Raw genomic sequence first — 13,094 nt, 5'->3', positions numbered from 1 at the left:
TCGTATGGGGGTATAGCTCAGTGGTAGAGCATTTGACTGCAGATCAAGAGGTCTCCGGTTCAAATCCGGATGCCCCCTGAGGGTTAATTTTTTTCTCAAGAGCTCTACCTTTATGATAACGTAGTACTTTAAATACTACTAATAATACTGATAAATCTACAGCAGTATCCATAGCGCAGCAGCTATAGTGAATAAGAATGTTGACACAGTTCTCCTATGTTTTACTATATCATTATTCTTATTGCATGTAGGCTTTAAACCCTTTAATAATATGCTTTGTATGGCTTGTTAGACCAAAGAGTATTAGGCCTGCAGTACAGACAACAGACAGTGCATATTTGTAATAATAACATTTATTTAAAAAAAAATGTACACATCAAAATATTTACTTTTTAAATAGGACTCATAGCCCTTAGCAGCTAGCTCCTTTTCCTATTGCTGTAACAAACAGTGCACAGTTCAAGAGCTTTTTTTTCTCAATAAATTACTAAACATCTTTAAGTCTTACAAAAGTGTCCTGTTCTTCATTGGCATAAAACATACTTTTTAACATCTGGTGCAGATTTGAATCATTACAGCATTTCTGAGAGAGGCCACAAGAGCTACGGTACGTGTAAAAGTCATCCATGATAGAGGCTTAATACTAGGCAGCTAATAAATTCATCAGGCGGCTGGAAAGCTGTTTTGTGACTAATGAGGTATGAAAGTTTGATTTCAGCAGAAGCAGTTCAGTAGTTCAGTAATCTGTGACAAGGATCACCAATCAAAGGTCAAAACAAGATCATATCGGTCACACTCAAAGACAAATGAAATGTAAAATCTATGCTTTAGCGTTATCATTTGCGATCATGTTCTCCAGATGCCTTCTCATTCAAGTGTAGCTTGTAGCATCAACTCATTCAGTTCTACTCACCGATGAATGGATGTTACTTCAGTTACCAGTTTACAGTGCAATAAAGTCCGATGATTAACCTGGAGGGACACGAATGAACGCCGGCTCAAGTGCAAGGTGCGCCTCATAAACTGTGCTCTACGGACATCAGTACCTGGACTCTGACATTTACTAATACTTAATGTGTGAGTTAGCCAAATCTAAGATCATCTAGGTTTCTCTGACACTCATCCACCCTGAGGCTCCACCGCAGTGGGGGGCGGGCAGACTCTGACACACTGTCAGGTGTGGCGAGACAGGCTCTAGCACAAGCCCAAAACACTGTAGATTATCCAGACACTGTCGCCTTTGCAGGTTGGCTCGAGGTTGGCTCAGTTTGAGGGAGTCTGATCCAAAGGGGGTTGTGTTCTAGTTTGCAACAACCTGTGACTTCATCCAGTCCAGACTGGCAGGCAGGCTGGGAGAGAGGGGGAAAGGAATGAGAGAGGCGGTTATTCCGGCAGAGGCTGACGTCTGCAAAGGCGTCGTTCAGTCGCGTTAAAGTTTGGCTCAGAAAGGGAAAGTGTGGGGTGTGTTAAGACTCACCCTTCCCCTGTCAGGGCGCAGCAGGCTTGAACATGCCACGAGTGCGTTGTGATGGAATCGAGCGTGAGGCACTGGGAGATCTCTGCCGCCGTCATCGAGCCCTTCACGTCTTGCTTGTTGGCCATAATCAGAATGGATGCGTTCTGCAGGTCCTGCGTTCAAACAAGAGAAGACGGCTTAGCGGTGCTGCTCACGGTTATCATTTCAGAGCTGGGACATTTCCACTGGAAGTCCCAGGGATGTCCTCATGTCATCATGGAGGACAGCGAACAGCAGCCTCATCGGAATATTTTGGGCGACATGTCGACACGCTGACTCACGCAGTCTAAGCTGAAACTTCCTCATCACGTTGTGTCATGGGTTTTTAAGCTGTGATGCAATTAGTCACTCTAATAACAGAAGTGTGTCTCAGACTGCTAAACGTGAATAGCAGACTTGTGCAGTTTCACTGAACAACAGAGAGGGTTTACATCAAGGCCGCCTTCAGACTAACCCAGGCAGACCGTAATCTGATCTAAGGTGGAGAGTGATTTGTGACAAGTGGATTTGTACCTCGTGTGAGAGCATCCGGTGCAGTTCTTCTTTGGTCAGAGTGAGGCGTTCGCGGTCGGTACTGTCCACGACCACAATGACGATCTGAAAGAGGCACAGCGTGTAACTAAATCAGTTAATAGCACACGATCAACACTTATCTGACATTATCAGAACCCAGATCATCAAGACAGGAGGGGACACACAGGGTTATGTAATACAGTAAAAATGATTATGCATCAGTTATGCTATCAATAGTCGGAGCAGGGCAGCTTTTAAAAAGCTTCCTCTTCCTACAAGGGATTTTCTGGCGTTTTTGTTTGCTTGTTTGTTTGGGGAGCACTAGACCAAGCCGCTGAAGCCAGGCTGTGATCAGTACCTCTGTGTTGCAGTAGTATGAGAACCAGCTGGCTCGAAGGCTCTCCTGTCCCCCGATGTCCCAAACCAAGAAGCGAGTTTTGTGCACAGTGATCTCCTCGACGTTGCTGCCGATGGTTGGAGACGTTAGGACGGCTTCCTTCGTCACACTTGTTTGAGAGGGAAGAAAACAAACATTTAAAATATGACGCAGAGCTGGTTTTTCGGTTCAACAAGGAGCTTCAGGAAGACACTTACAACTGATAGAGGATGGTTGTCTTTCCAGCATTGTCCAAGCCCACAATGATGACTTTGTGCTCTGTAGGAAAGTGAAAAAAATTATCAAAAATGGTCAAACCTGGATTCCAAGGTAACTGCAGAGTTGCATAACATCTTACAGATAAGATAAACAGGTAGACATACAGCGATGTCCTGAGCATGACAACAAACCAGTCCAATAAAATGTCAGCTCTGCCAAACTGTACACACACTGCTGAGTGTGTGTGTGTGTGTGTGTGTGTGTACACAGCGAATTTGACTGTCTCAGTTATACTGTGTAATTAGTGTAAAGACACATTCATATGTAACGTGATAAAGGAGAATATTAGAGTTGGTGAGAGAGACTGCAGCCTTTATTGTGACTGTTTGTTATAGGCTACATGTCAGTGATTTCCGTTTCATTTCGTGTGTTATACTTCTACAACTTGTAATTTAACTGGATTTTAAAGAAGAAACAAAACTTGGAAAGCGGCTGATAAACACCACAAACCACGAAACTGACACTAACATTGTGTAAAATCGAGTGACCCTTACCTTTGTCACCGAACACAGCCATCATCTTGCTCAGAAGAAATCCCATATCCAACAAGTGTGTGAGTGATGAACACAACAGAAGTCCAGTCAGCGCTCTCGCTGGGGGTAAACTTCAGTATCTGTCATGCAGACTCCGGTCCTCCACCTGATATCAGTTTCACCCACGGCGCTGCCTTTGTGGGCGGCGCTTCTCAGAAAGAAAATCTTTCGAATTTCACCGTCGGGTTCGTTCAGTGTTATGGGAAATAACACATCCGAGCGACGCATCGGGGTACTAAACACGGCAACGTTTGGGTGCTCAAACAAGTTAAGGATATTTTTATTCTGCTAAAGGTTTATTTAAATCAGTAAATGAGTAGGTGAGTGTAGTGTTATTATAAACACATGAGAGTACAAAAAATGCTTTTTGACGCCCTTCGATAATACCTGTTACACTCATACCATTTGTTATTTCTCTTTAAAAGTTTGTTTTAAGCATTTTTTCCACATTATTCCAGATGATTATCGTTGGCGGATAGATCAAGTACAGAAAAACAAAAACAAACGAAGCACAACACATGAAAACCACCCGTCAGTGCCCTCGCAACTCAGAAGTCGGAGCTTAGTCAGAGGCACTTGAAGGCAGCGATCGCTTTTGTCACAGCGACGACGACAACAAACGGCAAGTTATCGAAACGGTGACGTCACAAGTGACACATGCGTCCAGTCCAAATATGGAAAGGGAAGTAAAACTGCGTTCCTTCCTCTCTTTGTGCGACAAGAACGTTAATATGAACCAACAGAAAGGAAAAGTGAACAAGTAAGGAATCCCCAGAAGTTTCCAAGTAATAATCCAGGTGCAGGTACTTTTGAGGTACTTTTCCATTCTGAGAGTCAAGTACTCTCCCATAATTCCGAGAAATACATTATTATCATGAATATTATTGTTGTTGTTGTTAAAGCTTCACACCCTAAATAAAATGCTTTTGTGTGTGTTATGTTATTATCGTTTCATTTACTGTACTGTACTCAATATACAAGAATACACAACACGTGTCTCCTTTTAGTCGAATTTACCTCAAACCTTCAGTCACGAGGACCAGAGGACTGTGTTTTGTTACTTCATTAGGCCTACTTGTATTGTATTCCCCTGAAAAAGGATGATGGATGTGCAGAGTTTGACACAACAGGGCTGATTTCATGTTCATTCGTACATCACAAGCAGTTTGGAAGCCTGTTTGGTCAAACATTCAGCACACAGACGTGATGAAGACTCCTGAAGTCTTTTGTACACGTCTTAAAAACATGTCTGAATGGGATCCTTACAATTCAGTCCACTGACATATTCTGATGTTAATGTGAGATGTTTTTGTGTTGAGGTACTTGTACGGTACTTCACTTGAGTAATTCTGCTTTATGCTACTTGGTAGGGCTACACTCACATTGAGAACTTTATTCATAATCATCCTCTAAATTCTAATCAAGTACCCAACAGCATATGAAGTAGATAAAGACCACGAGCAGATGTAACAGCAATACAATATGGCCCAATAATTCAGTATCTCTCTCTCTCCCTGTCAAATACTCTCTTTGATGGCCTAATTTTAACGATAATACTTCCGTCACTGAACTGTTAGATGTTCCAATAAACACTCTTGATATGACGGGCTGCTCCACCTCACGTCTTGTTAAGTAACACACTGAGGCAAGCATCACGTTTGTGTTCCAGACGGAAACCGCATCTTCCGTTGTGACATTTGCTCCACTGCAGCGCATCTGCCAGCTGCAGAGGTGATCAAAACAAGTCCGAATGCAAAAAAAGAAGAAAAACAAACAAAAAAAACACTTCCTGGGTTTTACTGCACTTTACTGAAAGACCTGGCAGGTCTGATCGCGCGTGCTGTAATGTGAAAGGAGTGTTTAGTTCCAGGAAACAATTAAGCAACGGAGGTCGTAGTGCATTTGTAATGCATTAGTATGTTGATGACAGACAGGTTTTGCAGGTTTTACACCCATCAGAATAGCCAGACTCTGGTGCATTCAGGTGTTACATTAGATATGACCTGATTTCACGACCATCTTCTGTTGCAGCCTGCTCACAATAATCAAGTCAGTGAAATAACAAAAGTGCACTCGAAAAGCTTATTTCCATCCTGAGAGCCGACAAAATCGGTGTGTACACACACACACACATCTCATCGCTTCAATTAAGTGACACGGCGGCATTTTCTGATTAAATTTTTAATTAAAATACGAATTTATCCACAGATTAAAAATGAAAGGCAGGAAAAGCAAAAATGTAGCTACAATCAGGCACCAATGATACATTTTATTTCATATTTTTAACAATTGCGATAACGCAACAATAACATTATTTACTGATCATTATTTAATATTTATTTATTCAACTGAAGACGTGTGGGCCAAAGCAAGCCCACTAAAGACATTCATGGATTCTCCATCACAGACAACCGAGCAAAGAGCAGAGCTGATCCTACCCCCACCCACCCTCCTGACCCCCACCCCAACTCCAGACTCCCCTCACTACCTCACAAAGAACCGAAGAGTTAAAATAAAAAAAATTGCAAATGTCCACAGGAAAAAGCAACACTAATTCAGTCGGAAATCAGGAGTAAGAAGAGAGTGGTACTTAATATCGGACGAGCTAGCTGTTTGGGTGGAAGTTGGGAGTGATTGACCGCACTCACGCACACACACGCACATGCACGCACACGCACGCACACACAAGTAGTCTTTCTCTAAGTGAACGTTAGCCCTGAACGACAGACGACGAAGCTGGTGCAAAGAAAACGAGATCGGCGATGTGCTGCAGTGACAGGAGACGCACAGACGCGGTATGAAAACGAGACTTAAGACATCCCACCGCGGCAGTGGTGGACATGGCTTGGCGAGACGTTCCGGCACTTGTGATTGAAGTTTTCTTGAAAGAAGGACGCGGGGGTGACTAAGGCAGGACACTTGGTTCACGAAACTACAACTGCAGTGCTGTTCTGAATCTGCAGAACGGATGAATAGCGCAGGCGCCCTCAGCACCCACCGGGAAAAGGGAAACAGAAACGGGAGGACTGGGTCAGACGTGCACAGTCGGGTACGGTGGCTGAACCAGCTCAAGGGAAGAAGTAAACGTCTTTGGAGTGTACTTTTTGTCGTTGTCAAGCTGACATGAGTGTAGCAACACTGATAAATTGTCGTGTTAAAACATGGCAACGTCACCACCAGCTTTTTAAGGTCTGGGTGATAAGAAAGTGGAGGTGAGAGACTCTGGAACTTCTGGATCTCAGCATGGGAGAAATCCCGAAACCCAAAAGCACTGAGTGAGATTAAGGTAAAGAGAAACCCTGACGCTGTACACGTGGGCGGCGACATCAGACCCTGTTTAAGACTGCAGAGGACAGACATGACAGACTACAGCTCCACCAGCCTTCACACTCTACAACTGAAGGAGAGGTTGAGTCAAACAGATCACAATCATATTCACAATCTGAACAACTACTGTCCTCGTGCTGCCAAGTTTAGAAATCCATGATATTCATGCAGTATTAACATAGGAAACAAAAAAACAGACCAATATCATTTTTTTTTCTAAACATAAATAAATTGAATTGCAAGAAGAAGTTGATGAGAATGGCATCTGGCAGTTGATGTATTTCTTTACATTGTACTGGGATGTAAACAGATTAATTTGTTAGCCTGACTGGCGTGGATCCTGACACACACTTCAGTTCCTTCTGAACCCAGAACCCAAACATCCAACCCTCCTCCCCCACAGTCTCCCTCCGTCCTCAGTCTGTCCAGTCGCTTCCTTGCCTCTGTGGTATGAAGTGCGTTCAGCGGATGTAGACGTCCCTCCCCCAGTCGTCTTGGTTCTTGTTGCGACTCATGTTGGCCCCCGTGTCCACGGGGTCCTGGCAGTACCGCTCCCTCAGCTTGGCACGTCCATGCGGCTGCGTCTGGCTCGGCATCGGGGGGTGGTTCAGGTTCTCTTGGTCCGGCTCGGCGCCCTCGTCTTCCCAGGAGGCCTGTCTGCCGTGATGCTGCGCCAGGTGGAGGCGGCTGCCCCCGCCCCCTCGGTAGGGCTCGGGCTCTTCATAGGGATCAGTCTCAATGTCCATGCAGGAGTCGCCGGCCTCGGTGTAGGCAGAGTCCCGGCTGCCCTGGGTCTCGGAGTCGAAGGTGTCTTGCCGCGACAAACCTCGCCCGCTCCCTCCTCGTAGCTGACCGCGAGAAGAGCGCATGTACGCTTGCTGCTGCTGCTGCTGCTGCTGCTGAGCTTTTCCTCCCAGGTCTGTCTGATAGTCATGCAGGGTGCCGCTCCCACCACACTCTGTCAGAGGCCCCTCTCGCTTCTGCTCACCGTGCACCAGGTACGGCCCCTGCATCCAGCCACAGACGTGCCACACAGCAGCCATGCAGAGAAACAAACAGCAGAGCAAAACCAGGCGGTCAGTGTTTAGTCAGCAGGGTTAGCTCGAGGCAGCACCACAACAATCACAGACTGAGGTGATGCAGCTGAAAAAAGGCTTTAGTCGTGACTGACGTGCGCACACAGTAAGCTTCTCAAAGTCAGACACCGTAAATACTCAGTTAGACAAACAACGTCGTTCTATTAGTTGATTATGTTAAAAGTCACCATACCCACCTGCAAACACACCCAAGCAGTTATTCAACAAGCGGACTGAATGTCTGCCATACCAACAGTGCCACCTTCTGGCAGACTGACCTCATGGCAAAAGAAAACCAGGGAACTCACTATCACATGATCACGACATTAATTGAACTCTGTGCACCACATGATGCTCACGCTGACACAGTTTTCCATAAATGTATAACTCACGGATTTGAAATGCAGCTGGCTGTTATGATTTTCTTGGATTATTTTTTTTTTTTGCCTCTCTAATGACAACCTCAATAAAAATCGTACAAGGAGATAGAAAACGTGTTTCAAGCCATTAGGTGCAAAGCAGTCGCTTGGGTGCCACACTGTCCAAGACATAAATCTCTTTGACAGCACGCAACTTATCACAACTGAAGTGCAGCCAGTGGTATCTCAGCAATGGAGACACAGCTGATTAGTCCTTTGCTGTTAAAATGATTACAAAAATATCAAACTGGACAGAGTGTTAGCAACAGCAACAGCAAACTAAACATTTCTGTCTGAAGGGGCGGACATGACTTGCTGTTTTCAGGGGCGGTACCATGGCAACACCGAGGAGGACAGCAGACTGGATTCGGCCTCCCAGAGAAGAAAAAGTGCTGGAGAAAGGAGGCCACAGAGCTAAAGAGGGAAGGGTGAGGGCAGCAGATATCATTTTACTCTTGATTACAGCGAAATGAAGGGAGCCAAGAGGGCAGGGTTGCCTCATGGGTTATTCCGCAAGTCCACTGTGGTTTGAGTTGAGCTCTTCTCACAGGTCAAACAGCGCCGGGAAGTGAACGCCGACCTGCTCAGATGTAGACTACGTAATGTTGTGGGCGTTTTTTTTTTCAAAATAGCTGTTCATGTGTGGGGAAATCAGCTGATTTATCTGTGGATTCGTGTGTTTGTGTCAATGTGCGATCTGTGATAGGTTTCTATTTACAGCATAAACAGGGTTTGGATGCACTTTTCCTTCAGGGTAAAGAGAGCGCTGCTGGATTGAGGTCGAGTTGCTGGCGTCCCCCCCCCCACCCTCGCCCCCTCTCGCCCACCCACCCCACCACGCTGGACTTCAGAGAGCGTGTTCTTCCTCTTTCCCCTCATCTGCTACAGCACCGTCCATGTCAGGCCACAGATCCATGTTTCTGCGCAGGGAGGTAAGCACCTGTACCTGCAGGTTGGAGACGGGCTCAGGGGAGGCGGCCAGGGCTGCTGTGGCCATGGTGCGGTTGAGCAGGGGGTTGGGAGGGTTGCTGCTCGGGGGGTGTGTCGCCTTCCAGTACGCCTCCAGATAGTCAGCCAGGTGCTCGCAGGCGTCCTCCAGCTGGTTCTCGTCCAGGATGATGTCAAACAATTCCTGCAAGAAAATAAAATTGTTGGTATTCACAGAACCAACATGAATGGCTTGTTTTTTGTCTCGTCTGAGCTGAACTTCTAGGAACTGTTTGTTCTTTCATTCCTCCAGCCACAAAGCAAAACTCACAGGTGGGCACTGGGCCAACTTGTCCGCTGCCACCATCTGCACATTTAGATGCTTGGCCTGGGATTTTCCCCTAGATTTGATGAGCCTCTGGAGGACCTGCAGGGAGACAACAGCACTTTGCTGAAACATCAATAATTCATGTGAATGTGCTTGTGCACTTAGGAGTACAAATTTAAAGGCACCCAGCGGAGGTTTTTGACCACTAGTTGGAGCAACGCTCTTACAAGTGGAACCTTCATACACAAAGATGGGATTCACATGCTGTTGTTGGTAACGCGCCGTTTAATTCCTCAACAGCTGGTCAGCTCAGCACTTGCAAACATGGATGTAAACAAAGAGCAGTGGTTTTGATTTAGCATTTGCTTACAAGACTTGCTTCTTTTGTTTACAAGAAAACATCTTTAAAGTCCTTGAGCAGCTGTTTTTTTGAGAAATATCTGTTTACAGTGCAGCCAAACAAACTCAAGTTGTTGGTAAGTGTTGATAAGTTCAGACTCCAATGAAAGCTACTATCTAAAAAGACATTACAAGACATAGGCTTTAAATGTACTCACGTTACAATAATGTAAGTACATTTAAAGGCTACTGCTAAAAAACACCAACCACAAATAGCACCAAACGCAGGTTTTGATTATCTTTAGGATTCTAACTTTCAGGTCATGTGAGGTCATACCTTAGGTGAGGCTATTTTTATGTAGACAATGATGGGAGCCAGGGAGGTCTTTGCCAGCTGAGAGGGGTGGTTGATGGTGTCCGCATCCAGAGCCACCAGCTGGAGGGTGCGGGCCAACTCAAAGATGCGTTCAATCTCACTCTGCACCTCCGCTGAAGGCCCAGGACACAGATGAAATGTGTAAATACAGAGAGACAGCAAAACGATTACATGAACTACTTCTCTCTTCGAGGAGGAGACATTTACGAGCCACATTTCCTTTACTTTGTGCACATGTACATAACCGGCATGTTAGTTCTTGTTCATGCATGTCGAAGTTTTAGAGAAAACAGTTCCAAGCGTGTGAATTAGACTGGATCACAGTTAAAGTTCCATTTATGCACAGCTAAATGGAGCAGTGCGGCATCCTCATTCTGTTGCAACCTCCCAGCATCTGGAATTTCCTCGTGTCCTTCTGATCTTTTCTTTATATTTCAGAGTTGCAAAGGAAGGAGGCACTTAAGAATGAGATGCAAGAGCCACTCGTAATAATAAGGGCACAAGTTCTCACCATGTAATTAAAACAGAAACCAAATACATAAATGAATGAAAACACCTTCTTAAAACAAATTGAGTAAAACACTAGTTCCTGTTAGCGCTAATGGGCACAGCAGTAATTAATCTATCAGGTGAACCACTCAACTCTGTGGACTGCTTGGGTGTTTCGTTTTCATTGTTCCTCAACAACAGCCTAAAAATCTTTTTATTTACCATTTTAAGCACAGTCTCTCTCCACCCCCCACCCGCCCACCCACCCATTTTTTTTTTAATCAGCCTGTTGACGTGTAAGGAGAGAGATTAAAACCAGGAGCACGGTGTTCCTCGCTCGCCTGTCTGGTCAAACTTCAGCGCCTCGGAGGCATGTGTGCTGCCAGCCCAGAGGCAGAGAGAGATAACGGGGGGGGAGCAAAGGCAATCTGCAGAGAGACAGAGCATGCACACAATTTAGCAGCCTCCAGAGGGCCGAGGGATAGGGAATTAAAGCTGGAGGCAAAAACACAGGGCCTCCGTAGAGTGATAAGAAACGTGAGCTTTAACTCACATAAAGAAATAACGTTCCCATTAACCTCAACAAAGACTTTTGGAAATTTGGATTTGCCCTCAGTGACAAACTTGCTCCTCTGCCATGACAAGTCAATGAGTTAATGAGACGAGGTCCAGCTTCTACAGAGGCTGTTTTGTGGGTTTAGCGGTACACATATACAGAATATGGTCACAAAAGGGGTGTGAGCGGCATGGAAAGTATTGGCTTCCATCTCTGCTGATTTCCGCTCAAAGTCTGGAGCAGGTACCAGCCGCCCTGCTGCCCTCCCACGGATCTCTTCCCGCTTTGGTTTAGTAATTCTTCTCTTTTTGTTAGAGACTACAGGCTGTCACACAGAAGTATGAGGAACAGAGAAACTGACAGGCAAGCAGACAGGCAGACAAATGATGTGTGAGCAGTTGATGAATATAGAGAGAAGGAAAGGGGAGGGAGGAAGGACAGAGGCTTTATTTTTGTTGTCGCAAGGAGAGCATACGTACCCAGTACGTCTGAATCAAAAGAGAGTGGTGGAAAAAGATGGGGAGGTGGGAGAGAAAGTGGGGCGAGGGGGAGGATGGGTGGGCGAAGGGCAGAAAACACAGGATGAGAAAAGAGAAAGGAGGGCAGATCAGACTTAGGCAGTCAGAGCAGGTATATAAGGGAAAGAAACTTGACACTTTCAGGTTTTTGGATGATGTACAACAGTACCTACACGACCTGCCCACCTTTATGGTCTCATTTGTTTTGGCTGAGACACTCATGTGCTTTTCTATATTTTTTTCAAAGTCCTCACTCTTTTTATTGCCTTCCTGCAATCGGATATTATTTGTCTATGTTTGTTTTTGTGTGTCTGTGAAATGTGTTTAATTTTAAACTGCAAACGAAGCTGCGTCCAAAGGGACGTAACAGAACCGACGTGGTGATAACCTACAACAAGCCAAGGCCTGATCTCGTCTTCTTCCTCAGCACAATTGAGTTCCGCTGTCGTTCAAAACTACGACAAACACACCAGAGAGCCTCACTGCGGCGCTGAGTGACATGTTCTTTTGAGTGGAGTTTATTTTCAGTCACTCCTACATACACCATCCTGCTGCTGTGAATACTCAACAACTGTGTATTAATCTGCAGTTGAAAATAGTCCCTGTGAAATGCAGTATTTTGAATTGTATTCGCTAAAACCTCTCTCGCTCTCTATCTATACTTCAATCTATCTGCAAAAGAAAGAAACACATTCAAATATATGAAACACAGACAGTGAAAGGTATTTAAATGGATGTTTAGCAACGTGACGTGATGAACAGAAATGTTCCATTAGCACTGTAATACACTGCCTTTACACTGCACTGTTAAAACTGTTATAATAAGATTCCACTTGTTGTCATCTGTCTTGTGGAGCGGCTCTGCGCCGTCTTACCCAGGCTGGAGCGGGTGCTGGAGCGCTCGATGATGGTGTGTTTGCTGGGGTTGTTGAGGACCGAACGTTTGGCCAGGGAGATGTCCGCCGTCACCCGTGTGATGGATATCCTGAGACACCAGTCGTTAGCGGGTCAGTACACAGAAACCTCAGAAAGCAGAGTGCGTGCGTGGCGTTGGATGGCTACCGTTCTTACCTGCCCTCAAACTTGTGTTTCAGGAAGTCAAAGAGCGCTTTCTGCATCATGTCTGTCACCTAAAGACCAAACATCAGACGTAAGACAACCGCCACGGAAGCTAAATTCGCAAGCGCATGTTGCCGTTTTTTTTCTCCTTGCCTCATATCCTTTGAGTGACGGCCCGACGAGGATGATGGGTCTCATGGAGGGGACCACGTCATAGGGAGGGACGTGCTCCATCTAAGACGGGAGAAGTTCCAGTCAGTACTGCAAAGCTCACACAAACGTACAGCCACGCACAAATCAACATTAACCCAACACAGATGCCCTCTCTCCCCTGCCCTCAATCCCCTCATCGAGCGGTCAGATTGATGGATGGCGAGTTTCAGACGCCGGACTCCATTCGTTTTATTGACTGCCTATGAATGTTTCTGAGGCAGGGATCAATTTCTCACTGAAAGCACTCGCC

The 13,094-nt window shown here is 45.6% G+C and overlaps 2 protein-coding genes and 1 non-coding gene across 8 annotated transcripts in view; 1 reads left to right on the top strand and 2 right to left on the bottom strand.

Moving 5' to 3' along the window:
• The first annotated feature begins 6 nt into the window (after window positions 1-6).
• Window positions 7-78, top strand: trnac-gca. Its single transcript has one exon. It is a non-coding gene; the product is annotated as a tRNA-Cys (tRNA).
• Window positions 79-335: 257 nt separating this feature from the next.
• Window positions 336-3,336, bottom strand: arl5c (ADP-ribosylation factor-like 5C). Its single transcript, XM_046416566.1, has 6 exons — window positions 3,179-3,336; window positions 2,624-2,684; window positions 2,388-2,535; window positions 2,030-2,113; window positions 1,478-1,629; window positions 336-1,349 (listed from the first exon to the last, which is right to left on the bottom strand). Exons 1-6 carry the CDS (start codon window positions 3,222-3,224, stop codon window positions 1,301-1,303), a joined length of 540 nt encoding a protein of 179 aa, XP_046272522.1. The 5' UTR covers window positions 3,225-3,336; the 3' UTR covers window positions 336-1,300.
• Window positions 3,337-5,382: 2,046 nt separating this feature from the next.
• Window positions 5,383-13,094, bottom strand: part of cacnb1 (calcium channel, voltage-dependent, beta 1 subunit) — a 30,502-nt gene continuing 22,790 nt past the window's right edge. For 3 of the 6 annotated variants that reach the window (XM_046415508.1, XM_046415510.1, XM_046415512.1), the window contains 8 exons: window positions 12,785-12,865; window positions 12,644-12,702; window positions 12,448-12,557; window positions 11,534-11,542; window positions 9,971-10,122; window positions 9,298-9,393; window positions 8,986-9,171; window positions 5,383-7,551 (listed from right to left, as the gene is read on the bottom strand). In XM_046415508.1, coding sequence (XP_046271464.1) covers window positions 7,006-7,551; window positions 8,986-9,171; window positions 9,298-9,393; window positions 9,971-10,122; window positions 11,534-11,542; window positions 12,448-12,557; window positions 12,644-12,702; window positions 12,785-12,865 — 1,239 coding nt within the window. In that variant the 3' untranslated portion in view covers window positions 5,383-7,005. Of the gene's footprint in view, window positions 7,552-8,884; window positions 9,172-9,297; window positions 9,394-9,970; window positions 10,123-11,533; window positions 11,543-12,447; window positions 12,558-12,643; window positions 12,703-12,784; window positions 12,866-13,094 lie in introns of those variants that run through there. The other 3 variants (XM_046415509.1, XM_046415511.1, XM_046415513.1) reach the window with 2 other exon arrangements.

Source organism: Scatophagus argus, chromosome 16 (assembly GCF_020382885.2).
Source record: "Scatophagus argus isolate fScaArg1 chromosome 16, fScaArg1.pri, whole genome shotgun sequence".
In the NCBI taxonomy this organism is placed as follows: domain Eukaryota; kingdom Metazoa; phylum Chordata; class Actinopteri; family Scatophagidae; genus Scatophagus; species Scatophagus argus.
The sequence above is the reverse complement of the archived record's forward strand: the minus strand, read 5'-3'. Positions and strand labels throughout refer to the sequence as shown.